This window comes from Saccopteryx leptura, chromosome 11, assembly GCF_036850995.1.
Source record: "Saccopteryx leptura isolate mSacLep1 chromosome 11, mSacLep1_pri_phased_curated, whole genome shotgun sequence".
In the NCBI taxonomy this organism is placed as follows: domain Eukaryota; kingdom Metazoa; phylum Chordata; class Mammalia; order Chiroptera; family Emballonuridae; genus Saccopteryx; species Saccopteryx leptura.
The window spans coordinates 67067153-67082558 of NC_089513.1; the positions used below are offsets into that span (position 1 = coordinate 67067153).

Genomic DNA, 15406 nt, shown 5'->3' on the forward strand with positions numbered 1-15406 from the left:
GTCACCATTTGCCAGGTACCATCGTAAGCACTTTATAGGTATTAATTTGCAACTCAGTGGTTCTCAACCTTTCTAATGCCGTGACCCTGCAATACAGTTCCTCATGTTGCGGTGACCCCAAACCAAAAAATAATTTTGGTGACTACTTCATAACTGTAATTTTGCTACAGTTTTGATTCGGAATGTAAATACCTGACATGCATTATGTATTTTCCGATGGCTTTAGGTGACCTCGCCGGGGTCACGACCCACAGGTTGAGAACCGCTGCTTTAGGAAGAAAAAAGGCCAGCTCCATTGAAAAGCCTCTTTTTAGAGATTTCCTCAGAAGATCTAAAAGTGATCCATACTTGCACAGAACACCTCCCTTCCTTTCTCCAGAACCTTTCCCTCCCCGCCCCACATGGCCACCATCAGCACACTTCTGAAAACTCTCAGACGACCAGCGGCAAAGAGCTATAATTCACAAAGCATTGTCAAAACTAACTTTTCAAAAAATGGTTTAAAATTTCCTGCCATATATTTTTAATAGTTCTATTCAGCTATAATTCACATACAACAGAAATCAGCCACTTAAAGTGTGTAAGTCAGTGCTGTGTAACAATCAGCACAATCTAATTTTAGTAAAATTTCTCCTTCCTCAATAAAGAAATCCCAGACCCATTAGCAGTCACACCCCTTTCTTCCCAACCGGAACTCCACCCTCATCTTACACAACCGCTAATCTACCTCTGTCCATAGATCTGCCCACTCTGGACATTTCATATAAACAGAATCATGTACTATGAGGTCTTGTATGGCTTCTTTCACTTAGCGTAATGTCTTTGAGGTTCATTTGTGTCACAGCACGTGTTACCACTTTATTTCTTTTTCTTGCCAAATATTATTCCACTGTATAAATGTACCACATTTATTTATCCATTTATCAGTTGATGGAATTTGGGTTGTTTCTACCTTTTTGGCTCTTATGAATAATGCTGCTCTGTCCTCTGTCATTCATGTCCTCTAAAATTTCTACCTTTTGGACGTAACTTTTCCTGTCACTTCAAGATCAGCTCAAATGTGATGTGTCCTCTGCTTCGCCAGTACCCGTCCTGTGACTTTCTCCACCGAGCAGAGGTGACCTCCTCTATGCCACCACCATACCCCGCATGTCTCCATTAGTAACAATGAAAGCTATCATGTCACCATTTTCCAGGTACCATCGTAAGCACTTTATAGGTATTAATTTGCAACTCAGAACCACCTTAGGAGATAAGAATTGATATCCCTATTTTCTTAGATAAGGAAAAAGAGGCACAAAGAGTTTAGGGAACTCAAAATTAAATATCTGAGACTCAACCTGCTCTCCCCCCTGCACATTTAACTACTATTCTAGGGTGCCACCTGTCACCATATATTGTAACCATTAGTTTCCTACATTAGACTGTGAACTCTTGAGGGCAAGGCTTGTCTTACTCCTGGTTGCTTTTGAACACCACATGCCTCGCAAAGTGCTGGGCATATGGTAGGTGCTCAAAGTATTTGTTACACTAAAAATACCGTATTTGCGAAATCAAATGTAAAACTTAAGGAACGAGACTACATTTTTGAAAAGTAGCTATACTATAAGAACGAACTGTTTCTCTCATAGGCGGCAGAGGTGGGGAGTCTACCCAATCATTACAATATGACCAGATAGGCCATTAATATGGTTCTTAATGACAGATGGAGGAGGGAGGAGGAAAGAGGGAGGAGGGAGGGGTAAGAAGAAGGAAGGAAGGAGGAAGAAAGGAGGAGGGATGAGGGAGAAGGAAAGAGGGAGGGGGGAAGAAGGAGGCGGGAAGGATGTGTGAACAGAATGTAAGAAATTGCTAGGCAGCTTTTTCAAAATACACATGGCTAGATTCCCCAAACTCTCAGGACCTCTCTAGTTTAAAAATGTTGCCCAAATGAGCCTACTGTTATTAATACCATCCTATTTGAGAGACAAATAATATGGTGGGGATTTATTTAGTGTTCGTTCATATCAGTTCATGAAGAATCCAGAATGGTTATTGGTATCAGACCTAAGCAATTAACTTGGGAAACACCAATAATGACTCAGAGATCTAATACCGGCCTGGCCTTAAACCAGGGGTAGTCAACCTGGTCCCTACCGCCCACTAGTGGGCGTTCCAGCTCTCATGGTGGGCAGTAGCGGAGCAACCAAAGTATAAATAAAAAGATAGATTTAATTATAGTAAGTTGTTTTATGAAGATTTATTCTGCCAAACTTAGCAAAAATTTGACACAAAGTACTTGGTAAGTAATTATTATTATATGCTTGAACTTGCTGTAACTCTGCTTTATACATTTTATAAAGTAAAGTTACTTCCCTACTTTATAAATCACCATTACTGTGGAACTGTAAAATTAGAACATTTTACTACTTACTGAGATACAAAAGTGGGCGGTAGGTAGAAAAGTTGACTACCCCTGCCTTAAACATAAGAAAAGAATACAATCTTCAGACGGGAGCCTCGAACCCATAACAAAACTCTCCAGTCCCTTTCCCCAACAATTTCACTTTCTCTACAAGAAGCATGAGAAAAATCTCAGTATCCTCAAAATATTCCAATATTTTAAGATTAATTAATTAATTTTATCTTGACTGTGACACAAATCAGACATTCTCTGTTGAATTTTAGCACCTCAACAACGAAAAGCTCAGAGTCATGTTTAATTCATTTGGTGTATAAACTTCACACACTAGGAGAAAGTTCTACCTGGTTTTGAAGACCCGGTATCAGCCTGTCCTGACTGCTTTTTCCTTTTGGCTTCCTCCACTGGATTCTCAAACTGGGTTTTCTGGTTGAGGTGACTGTAAAATGTAGAAAAATACGCATTTCAGTTGAAGAGGAAAGATTTACATTATTTTAAAACCGACTCCCAGCCCATTCCGTCACTGGCGTAAGGGACGGAGCTGTACCTTTAGGCTGACTGGTCACACAGGGAGGGTTTGGCAACTAAAGAAAAGCCCACGGACGGTGCCTGGAAGTCAGAGCCGCTGAAGCAATCACTGTAGCTTCTTCATAAAAATACCCCAAATAGCCAATGACAGTTTTCAAAATTACGGCAGAAGCCCTCGTATCTAATGCAATCAGAACTGTTGGTAATTGGTTAATTTTTTTAAAGGCACTTAATAGTAGGAGGGTTTTAAGTTTCTCTAACGCGAAGCAGCTGCGAAGACACTGTTGAAGAAATGTGAGTCCAGAAGCCATCTACAATTTTACTTTGTTTCTTTTTCACTGACTCACCCACATCGATCAGCAGCAACTAAGGGGTTAGCTTTTATCAAATTACATCACCAAACAACTCTTCCACACTTAAATTTCTTCCTAATTATATAAGTAGTAAATGAATTACATAATTACAACATAAGATTAACTGGTATTTCTGATTTGGGGACAGTCATCATTGACTCTTGGAAAGCAGACAAGTCTGTGGAGGAAAGCAGAGAAGAGGGAGGTGTAGAGGGGAAGCGATTAGCCAACAGCTGCCGATACGCTGCAGGCAAGAGTATGACACGGAGGGGACAGGGCACTGGGGACTCAGCAGGTTACTGGACATTCACTGGACGTTGGTTAAGGATGCAACTACCGAACAAGATGTTTAGGAACACAAACAGGTCTGATACAGAAGCAATGGGAACGATATCCCAGCACTTTCAAAGCGTAAATATATTTCAGCCAAGTGACATGCATTTTCCAGCAGAATCCATTAGAATCCATTTTTAAAAAGTGACATTAGTGAACACCAGCAATTAAACATCAAGTCAACAGAATTTCAGATTATGATTGTCTCTAGATGGGCTGAGTATAATAACAGCTGCATGAAAATAGTCATACAACTTGAATAATTACTTTGCCATTTGTGAACATTAATGGTGGTGGCGGAGGAGGGGGCAGCTGCTGGGTTTCTCTATTGTTTCATTTCCGAGTGCATTAGTACCCTGCCACAGACACAGTTATTTTGTTCAGAGCTTTTTTTTTTTTTTTTTTTTTTTTTTTTAACAGAGACAGAGAGAGAGTCAGAGTGAGGGACAGTCAGACAGGAACGGAGACATGAGAAACATCAATCATTAGTTTTTCGTTGCACATTGTGACACCTTAGTTGTTCATTGATTGCCTTCTCATATGTGCCTTGACCGTGGGCCTACAGCAGACCGAGTAACCCCTTGCTTGAGCCAGCAACCTTGGGTCCAAGCTGGTGAACTTTTGCCCAAACCAGATGAGCCCGCGCTCAAGCTGGCGACCTTGGGGTCTCGAACCTGGGTCCTCAGCATCCCAGTCTGACACTCTATCCACTGCGCTACTGCCTGGTCAGGCTTGTTCAGAGCTTTTATTAAAGATGGCAGGTCTGTCTGCACAACACTTTTTTTTTTTTTTTAGCGAAAGAGAGGCAGAGATAGAGAGAGAAATGAGAAGCATCAACTCGTAGCTGCATCACTTTAGTTGTTGACTGCTGTTCATTTGTACCTTGACGGGGGGGCTACAGCATTGCGAGTGGCCCCTTGCTCAAGCCAGTGACCATGGATCAGATTGACGATCCCACACTCAAGCTGATGAGCCTGTGCTAAAAGCCAGTGACCTCAGGGTTTTGAACCTGGGTCCTCAGTGTCCCAGGCCATCTCTCTACCCACTGTGCCACCACTGGTCAGGCTGCTCAACATTCTTTGGGTTCTGATGTCACTAAAACTCCAGTGTGCTTCTGCCTCTAACAACAGGGGTGAGGGGGTGCTTTTCAACTGAGCTCTTAACCCTCTGGGAAAATGAGAGCAATAGTGTTAAGCTAGGTACTATTATTAAAGTGATTTATTAAATATTGACATTTTCATATTCTTGAAAAAAATCAACTAGAAACTGACACATAAAAATGAATACACCTGTTTAGAGAGGACCTTGGCTCCCTCCAATGTCATCTAAAGCCAGGATGACGCCCTTTGCCACCCAGGCATTAGAACATAAAAGTAGTCATTTGTGTTTGTTCTCTTTGTGATGTGTGGGGGAAGGGTACAGAAAAGAATATAAGGTCATAGTGAAGGGACTAACTGCATCTGTCCCCTTAGACTACCTAGATTAAAATGCCACCCCAAACCAAAAGAGGAAAAGCACTCTGCTTTTCATTTACTTATATCCACAACATTGTTAAGATGTAACAGATTTTGTTTGCCATAAAACTAGCTATATGAAGAGAGAGGAGATTAAAGATTATCAGAAAAATTAAACAAGGGCAGCAAACAAGCATGATTAAATATATATAATTTGGAATCTCATCCATATTAAAGTTCTGTGTCTACTATATGGATGTTTAAAATTCATCTCAGCAAACAGCACCATTATTCTTTATGAAGACTTTGATACACTAAAGCAGACACGTATTTTGACTTTGTCACTGATGTGCACTAAGACATTTCATGCACTACAGTAAGACAACATTCTTAATATATAGAGGCACTCTTATGGAAGGCCCACCATTAAATTTTTGGAACATTTTATTCTCAAAAGTAAATTAATCCACTTCAGAATCTTGTACTCCGAAATAAATACTTACCAAGAAACGCTGCCATTGCAGTTGGTGTTACTACTACAAGGCTCCTGCCAAGAGCAATCACTGTGCCATCTGGTGTGACTAACTGAGAGAGCCAAAGAGTAGCCATTCAAGTAACAGCTCTTTATCTCCACCAGTCAACTCGCTGTGGATTACTGTGGTCGGGATTCAAAACCCCAGCTAATCCGGGAAGCCTGCCACATTCCACAGCTCAGCTGGCTCCGTCCTGATGTGCATCTTGAGCACAGACTGCTCTTTCTTAATCTAACAAATTATCCTCCTGCAAAATGAGCTCGTTCTGGGAACAATCATACAAAACCCGGTCACCGCTGCTGCTAATGCGGGCTATTTTCACAAACCTCCATGACAACTGGGCGCAGGTCACCGCAGGGTTGGCCCCAAAGTTGCTTCAGGATTTTAGCTTTGTTTAATGAGAACCAGCTCATTTAGTCCAAGATTTTATAACAGGCAAATGACTTTCACCTCTTGCCCAAGTATTCAGATTCATTTGGAATGGACAACAAGAGAATGAGAATCGTTATCTCAGAAATGTTCAGCGGTGTCCACGGCACATAATGGTTGACTGAAGCCAATTTAAATAGACTAAATTACGGGGGGGGGGGGGGGGGGGGATCTCACAAAACCCTTTTAGTTGGCCTTTAAATGTCCCTTAGACTTGAAAATGGTTTCTTTTTAAACTAAATATGCTTTTGGGGGAAAAAAGAAAAGAACCAAAGAGCTGTTGTATTCACATCACAGCATTAGTAAGACAGGATATAGCAAAATGAAAATAAAATTATCAGAGCCTTTCATAGGAACCAAATATTTCCATTGAGAAGTTATAGACCTAAGGGTCAAACTGAGTTGTTTCATTAGGGTACAAATTATTTTATTTTTTTTTAATTTTTTATTTATTCATTTTAAAGAGGAGTGGGAGAGAGAGAGAGAGAGAGGAGAGACAGAGAGAGAGAAGGGGGGGAGGAGCTGGAAGCATCAACTCCCATATGTGCCTTGACCAGGCAAGCCCAGAGTTTTGAACCGGCGACCTCAGCATTTCCAGGTCGACACTTTATCCACTGCGCCACCATAGGTCAGGCAGGTACAAATTATTTTAAAGGATTTCTAAAACTCTCTCTAAACACAGTGACACAAGGAACAATCCACACATTAGAATAAAGACTGAAGTCAGAGGTACTTCTTTTTTTTTTTTTTCCTTTTGCATTTTTCTAAAGCTGGAAACAGGGAGAGACAGTCAGACAGACTCCCGCATGCGCCCGACCGGGATCCACCCGGCACGCCCACCAGGGGCGATGCTCTGCCCACCAGGGGGCGATGCTCTGCCCATCCTGGGCATCGCCATGTTGCGACCAGAGCCACTCTAGCGCCTGGGGCAGAGGCCAAGGAGCCATCCCCAGCGCCCGGGCCATCCTTGCTCCAATGGAGCCTCGGCTGCGGGAGGGGAAGAGAGAGACAGAGAGGAAGGCGCGGCGGAGGGGTGGAGAAGCAAATGGGCGCTTCTCCTGTGTGCCCTGGCCGGGAATCGAACCCGGGTCCCCCGCACGCTAGGCCGACGCTCTACCGCTGAGCCAACCGGCCAGGGCGTCAGAGGTACTTCTTTAAGGATACATACCAGGAAGTGGCATTTGTTTATGCCAACAAGTAATAAAAAATTAATAAACAATCATAAAACTAGAAGATTCTCAGGTTTGCTATTGTTTCCTTCATTTTGCTTCACTACTCAGGCAGCAGGTGCAGACTCCCAGTTTCCAGGAAAACAGTAACATTTCTGATGCAATTATTTGCCTGGTACTAGACACCTGAAGTCAAAACTGTATCTACATCATTTGGAAGGAAAGTAACTCCAACGGTCATAACAATGTAGCAATTCGATAAAGGAAGAAAAGGGAAAGAAAAATTAGATGTGACCTTTTTTGTTGTTTGTTCTTATTTGTTCCTCTTAGAAATGTCTCATTTTAAGTGGACTCAGGCTTAGAGGGAGAAGCTCTGGGAGAGGACAGCCCATGTCCCTTGGAGCTATGTTTCTGGCATTTTCCCTTGGCCTCCTTTATTCTCTTAGCCAAAAGTTTAGCATATTCATCGTGGCCTCTTCCTTGCTTTTCTTAGTACGTCGTTATTTCTTCTGAGAAACACACAGCGCTCCTGCTGCAGGACACGTGGAGTAACAAGATGCTGAATCCTGGGTGCTTTGGCCTTAGGTTTCTTACTTTCTTTTTTTCACAACATATTGGTGGACACCACCTTCTTTAGAGATTGAGAAGTTCGCGGGTTCTGCTAGCTCCTTTGGGCCCCAGTCAACAAGGCACAGTAGCATCAGTGAGACCAGGGTATCTTTCTCCCCTTTTCTTACACTGACCAAGCTGAGAACACCAATGGCACCGGTAGCGCAACCCTGAACAGATTTGCACTTTCTCTCCAGTCCTTGGCGTGTAACAGGGATGCCTGTTACTCAGCAGCAGGGGGACACCGCCATGGGTCCAGACACCTGCTTCCTGGGGAACCTTGTCTGTCGCTCCCACCACTGATGTGACCACATCACCTTTCATCCCCCCCCCCCCCCGCATTTTTCTGAAGTGAGAAGCGGGGAGGCAGAGAGACTCCCACATGCGCGGGACCGGGATCCACCAGGAGAGCCCGCTAGGAAGTGATGCTCTGCCTACCTGGGGCATTAATCCATTGCAACCGGAGCCATTCTAGTGCCTGAGGTGGAGGCCATGGAGCCGTCCTCAGTGCCCGGGCCAACTGTGCTCCAGTGGAGCCTTGGCTGAGGAAGGGGAAGAGAGAGAGAGAGAGGAAGGAGAGGGGGAGGGGTGGAGAAGCAGATGAGCGCTTCTCCTGTGTGCCCTGGCCGAGAATCGAACCTGGGACTGCCACACGCCAGGCCGACGCTCTGAGACCACTTTTAAACATATACTTCAAAATTTGGGATCACATGGTACACTGCCCTTACAGTTCTCTCACATCAATTTCAGATCTATACAGTATTAGTGTCGGCAGTGCCCTCATCCACAGTGTCCTATCTATTACCGTTCTTTCCAGAGGCTGGAGTGGTGAGGGTTCATGTCCAGCTCGCCATTGTCCGGTCATTCCCTCCAGTTGTCTGCATTTACTGCAAAGCCAACTTCCGGAGGCCCAGCCAATGACGTGAACGCTCAGCTAGGGATGTGAATGCGCAGGCGCCACCTTCTCCTTCCCTCCTGGAGCAACTCGGAAGCCGGACGCAGAAGGAGCTGTGCTGGACCCGGTATCCCCTGACACTAAGCAATAAGGGGAGTGCGTTGGGGAGAAGAGCAACGGAGGTAAGAGACTTACTCAACATAGTACGTCCCGTACTGGGGGTCCTCTATCTTCTCCCAGCCGTAAGGAAGCTCTGCAAAAAAAGAAAGAAAAAAAAAGGAAAGAAAGCAGAGCCAAGTGAAATGCTGGATTCAAAACCAACAGAAAAGAATTTGCCAGTAAGCGAATTTAAATACTTGGGAGACAGGAAGCCGAGGGCTCACTTTCAGTGACCCAACAGTTGCACCTGAGTGGCTTCAGCAAGTAATTAGAACCTCAGATCATAAGATGACATTAAACTCAAAGGTGTTTATCTGAATCACAAGCCATAAAATGTTAATTATTTTAAAAATCATCTGGCATAGAGTAGGCCCCCCCCCGTTATCTTTGGGGGGTATGTTCCAAGACCCCTAGCAGATGCCTGAAACTGCAGATAGTAGTAAATCAGTGGTAGTCAACCTGGTCCCTACCGCCCACTAGGGGGCGCTCCAGCTTTCGTGGTGGGCGGTAGCAGAGCAACCAAAGTATAAATAAAAAGATAGCCTGACCTGTGGTGGCGCAGTGGATCAAGTGTCGACCTGGAACGCCAAGGTCACCAGTTCGAAACCCTGGGCTTGCGTGGTCAAGGCACACACAGGAAGCAACTACAGTGAGTTGATGCTTCCTGTTCTCTTCCATCTCTCTCTCTCTCTCCTCCAAAAATCAATCAATAAATAAATTTTTTTAAAAAGAGTTAACTATAGTAAGTTGTTTAATAAAGATTTATTCTGCCAAACTTAGCAAAAATCCGACATAAAGTACTTGGTAAGTAATTATTATTATGTAATTATTATTATATGCTTTAACTTGCTGTAACTCTGCTTTATAAATTTTATAAAGTAAAGTTACTTCCCTAACTTTATAAATCACCATTACTGTGGAACCAGTGGGCGGTCAGAAAATTTTACTACTAATAGAGATACAAAAGTGGGAAGTAGGTATAAAAAGGTTGACTACCCCTGTAACTAAACCCTATATGTACTATATATTTTTTCTTATGCATACAAACCTTTTCACTTTAAAAAAGCACTTTATGGCTTCTATTTGGCATATCTGAATTGCCAGCATCATTACTCTTGCATTTTGGGGCCATTATTAAGTAAAATAAGGGTGATGTGAACACAAGCACTGTGATACTTAGTCAATCTGATAACCTAGATGGCTACTAAATGACTAATGCGTGGGAAGCGTTTACAGTGTGGATACAATAGTCAAAGGGATGATTCACATCCTGGGCTGGACAGAGCAGGACAACGCGAGATTTCATCACACTGCTCAGAACAATGCGCAATTTAAAACTTATAAATTGCTTATTTCTGGAATTTTCCATTTAATATGATATATTTGGACCGTGGCTGCCTGCAGGTAACTGAAACCGCAGAATGTGAAACTGTGGGTGGGGATGAAGGACTGTTGTGTTTCTTTCATTTAAAAAGCTCGATAATGCTGATGTGAGACACAGCTACCCCGCCATCTGACACAAGCAGCTCTTGCTCAGCAAATTCTTCACTATTACACCTAAGATGTATCAGTGATTTCTACCACATTCTAACCCACTTCTCCCCAGACGATAGCCCAGCCTTGGATTTTTACTATTTCAAGTGGGCAACCTCGATTTGCTTAGAATCTAAGAAAATACCCACTTTCCCTTGCATTAACCTGATCTGAGTATCAGAAGGAAATTTTATGTAACTACTACAGTGCCTGGTTATAGAGTCTGTATTTGTGTCTTACATAGGATTATTATATATTATTTATTCCAAGTAACTGACCCATAAAATATAACCAGAAAAGCTGACAATTTCCCGACATAAACTGATCCTGTCAAGAAAAAGAAAATCCTCTTTTCTCCCCCACTCTGTTTCCAAAGGTAAGGCTTCTAAGAATCAAGTTCTCAGTCAGATGTGGATTAAGCTGGCATGGATGTTCCGAGCACGTGGTTTCAGAGCTATCAATTATACACAGGAGCCCAGCAAGAAGGGATTAAAAAAACACACAGAGAAACCCACAGTTGTACACTATGATGACCCCACTACCATTTTCAATTTTTTATGGAGTGTTTTTCTGCTATGCTAAAACACACACGCGTGTGTACACACATACACACGGTGTATGCTAGACAGAAAATAAGCTTAGATACATCGAAAGATTTGTTGATGTTATATCACTTAGCCAGTTATGATATTAGTGACTTTATCAGTAAAAATTCCAATATAATGAGCCTAACAAGCCATACAGCCTCTTATGCACTAATAAAAATTATTATTCCACACTCAAAATAAAAAGAGAAAACAGATGACCAGTCTCGCAATGAAGAGCTCTCAGTCACCCCCCACCCCCTTTCCCCAACAGGCTTTCTGCCTGTGTGTTCTGTGACTGGGGGTTTTGAAGCATGGTGTTTGTGGTTTTCGTTTGAATACCTGGGTGAAAAGTCTGAGGCGGGAAAGACAATAGTTGAAAAGCAACCACTGGGTGGAAACAGGAGAACTGAATCCACTCCAGCTCGCTTTGATCCTCCAGCTATGAAGCCAACCATCACCAACTCACTGGGAACAATATTTTACAACCAAGCAACTGTTTCATGGTTAAGAATACTTGTTGGATTATAGCTGTAAAAAATGCTCCATAATAATATAACCAAGGTGTTATCATTAAGGATCACTCACAAAAGAGTTTTTCCTTTAATAGGAATTCTCTTGCACCAGCATGGACACTGGATGGCGTTGTATAAAGTTGACTTGTACAACCACACACAACTGGATTATGCACGGTCTTTAGAGAAGTTTGGAAAATCAAAGATGCTATAGAAATAGGCGAAACATTCCATTTGACCTCTGAAAAATTCACTGCAAAGGATGTATCAATACTTAACAAGGACAAAAGATCAACATATATATACTTTAGAGTTAACCTGGAAATTAATTCAGCAGCAATAGAGGATGAAATGGATGGAGTGGAGTGAGAATAAAGGCAGACCAATAAAAAGTATTAATAGCCTTGATAAGAAATTATGAAGGCTGGAACTGAGGGAGTGGTAGTGGGAATGGAGAGAAAGAATGAATAACAGAGACAAAGCAGTCACAGCGACAGGGCTCAATGGCTAACGAGCTGATCTGAGTGAGGAAATGAAGGCACGAGGCAAAGGTGATTCCGGGTTAATGGCTCTTCTAGTATGAAAATGATGAAAATAAAGAAGTCATCGAATATTTATTAAATATCTACTATGAACATAGCTGTGGGGGTAGGAAGAAGGTATGAATTTGGGCCCAGAGGCATTTGGGGATAGGTAACATGTAAAACATGCCTGGTGCAGGGCCCAGCACCAATGGACACTCAGGGACGGCAGGTTTTTACCAGTCAGAGTGGACAGAACGTGGTAGTTAACGGCAACGGAGAGAGTGTGGTGAGAAAAAACGTTGAGGATGGTGATTGGTTTTCGGGTACTGGGAGGATGTGATGTCACTTGCTGAGGACCGGAGCGTATGGGAGGATGTGATGTCACTTGCTGAGGACCAGAGTGTATGGGAGGATGTGATGTCACTTGCTGAGGACCGGAGCGTATGGGAGGATGTGATGTCACTTGCTGAGGACTGGAGCGTATGGGAGGATGTGATGTCACTTGCTGAGGACCAGAGCGTATGGGAGGATGTGATGTCACTTGCTGAGGACCGGAGCGTATGGGAGGATGTGATGTCACTTGCTGAGGACCGGAGTGTAAGGCATGCCCAGGAGTGAGCTCAGGTCAGGGAGGGCTGCCATTGAGGGGCGTGTGCGACATGGTGGCAGAGAGATCGAATGATCTCCTCAGACTCTGACCCTGGTCCTCAGAAGAGAAATGTAGCAGACAGAATTTGGGGGATACTAGTGAAAGCTATGGCAGTCGACAAGATCACCCAGACTAACTATGAATAGAAAAAGGGAGGGAACAGTACCGGAGGAGCACTGCACTGACAATTTAAGGAGAGCACTGGAGGCAGCTTGGGATGCTGTCTGGAGAAAGCTATCGAGGATGACCATGTAATGTAGTGCACACTCTGGAGAGTCAAGGGGGCACTATTTATAACTATGCTGGGACAACAAGAATGAGTTGGATTAGTCCTCAGCTAACCAAGACATATGGTCATTCTTACTGTAAAGAGCATTAGGGGACAAAATTATCCAATTTTTCAATCTTCTATAGAGAAGAAAGAATGGGAGATATGTTTCCAGTGTTTCTGAGCCCTTTCATTTTCTTCTTCAAGGACGAAGAAACATCTTCTTTAATTGGTGAGTTTAGCGAATGAATTCAACATGCTCGACTCAGGTCCTCGTGGGTCTCCTCCCTGCTGTAGATGTCGGCCTGCCTGTAGAGAGGGTGCAGTCTGGTCTGGTCTCCACCATGCCTGCCTGGTGGGTGGGGCTCTGCAGCTGAACACAGGGGCCACACACTGAATACCACGTCCTCCTCCTCTAGGCGTAAAATGTTAGCAAGTCCACACAGACGCAGAGCCAACGCCACGTCGGTTCACTCGGCAGCGACGAGCCTCGTTCTAACCCTATCCCTCTGTGCCTGTGTTTCCTTCCTCTACTGACTCTGAACTAGTGAATGAAGACAGGCTTAGTATTTATCGCCTCACCCCAGAACTTTATCAAGAAGGACGGCCAAAATAATCTGGGGGCGTAGAGTAGCCTTTCATTCCCTCCTTTCTCCCCTCCTTTCAAACATTGCAGTCTCTCTTGAAGGGATGTACAGACGAGTAAGACAAAACCACTGCCCTTCTAGATACAAGTATGTAGTAACAATGCACTTATTAGTGTGATAATGGACACATGTCCTATGGTACTACTGAGCACAGAGGAGAGAATACCTATTTCTGATCTGGAAGAGAATGACAGAGGAGGTGACAAAGAAATTGTCTCCCCCCCCCCAATTCATTTTAGAGAGAAGAGAAAGAGAGAAAGAAGAGGGGAGGAGCAGGAAGCATCAACTCCCATATGTGCCTTGACCAGGCAAGCCCGGGGTTTCGAACCAGAGACCTCAGCATTCCAGGTCTACACTTTATCCACTGCACCACCACAGGTCAGGCCAAAGAAAGTGTCCATTAGATGTGAGTTTAGAAGGATGCGTGGGTATGAGCCAGGTGGACACAGGGCACAAGGCTGGTTCCTGGTAGACAGATGGGCATATAGCAAAGGCAAAGACAGAATTATGTCATATGTATGACATGAAAATGCTGAGGGGGAAATATCGAATATGGTTCAATTATAAAAAATCTTCACTACTTCCCCAGGAAGTCTAGATTTTATTCTGCTGACAGGAGGGGGCCAATATGGGTGTCTGAGCAAGGGAGACATATGAAGGCAGTTATCTGTCAGAAAGATTAATAGGCAGAATAGCCAGTTTTTGATCATGTAGCCTTATCAGTAAAAAAATGTGAACACATACTTCCAAGATCTATGTATTTATGCATAAATACAGTGTGTCCGTAAAGTCATGATGCACTTTTGACAGGTCACAGGAAAGCAACAAAAGATGATAGAAATGTGAAATCTGCACCAAATAAAAGGGAAACCCTCCCAGTTTCTATAGGATGATGTGGCAGCATGTGCACATGCGCAAATGATGATGTAACACCGTGTATACAGCGGAGAAGTTCACGGCCATGCCAGTCGAGATGTGGACGGTACAGAGGAAAGTTCAGTGTGTTCTGTGGCTCGCTAAATTCTAATCCGTGACCAAAGTGCAACGTGAATATCGGCACGTTTATAATGAAGCGCCACCACATAGGAATAACATTACTCGGTGGGATAAGCAGTTGAAGGAAACCGGAAGTTTGGTGGAGAAACCCCGTTCTGGTAGGCCATCTTTCAGTGACGAGTCTGTAGAGGCTATACGGGGTAGCTACCTAAGGAGCCCTAAAAAATCTGTGTGTGAGCCCACATCAAACTGCACCGAATAGGTATGAAACTGGGAGAGTTTTCCTTTTATTTGGTGTAGATTTCACATTTCTATCATCTTTTGTTGCTTTCCTGTGACTGGTCAAAAGTGCACCATGACTTTAAACACACTGTATGTGTGCTACTCTGCTAGTGTATGTAATAAAGCATACACAAAACATGGACACTGTCAGCTCTGCCGTTTTCTCACTGTTAGCTTGGGTTTGTGTATTTTATTATTTCAACTGGAACTATCTTTGCTATCTTTAAGGTCACACTTCAATTTTGTCTGGATTAAAAACTATGTAACATCGTCTCTAAATCCACTGAACTGGGCACAGGAAACTGCAGAACCCCACAGTGCCTTCGACAAGAGTAAGGCGCTCAGGGTGTTGCATGTGATAATCACATAGAGAATTGCCAACCTGTGCCTAAAATATATAATAAGAGAAGCTTAATTTTTTTTTTTTTTGGTATTTTTCTGAAGCTGGAAATGGGGAGAGACAGTCAGACAGACTCCCGCATGCGCCCGACTGGGATCCACCCGGCACGCCCACCAGGGGCGAAGCTCTGCCCACCAGGGGGCAA

The 15406-nt window shown here is 43.5% G+C and overlaps 1 protein-coding gene across 4 annotated transcripts in view; it reads right to left on the minus strand.

Annotated features, from left to right (window-relative positions):
- Positions 1-15406, minus strand: part of MAGI3 (membrane associated guanylate kinase, WW and PDZ domain containing 3) — a 215580-nt gene that overhangs the window by 37768 nt on the left and 162406 nt on the right. For all 4 annotated transcript variants that reach the window (XM_066352789.1, XM_066352788.1, XM_066352792.1 and 1 more), the window contains 2 exons: positions 8900-8957; positions 2746-2840 (listed from right to left, as the gene is read on the minus strand). In XM_066352789.1, the coding sequence (XP_066208886.1) occupies positions 2746-2840; positions 8900-8957 (153 nt within the window). The remainder of the gene's footprint in view (positions 1-2745; positions 2841-8899; positions 8958-15406) is intronic.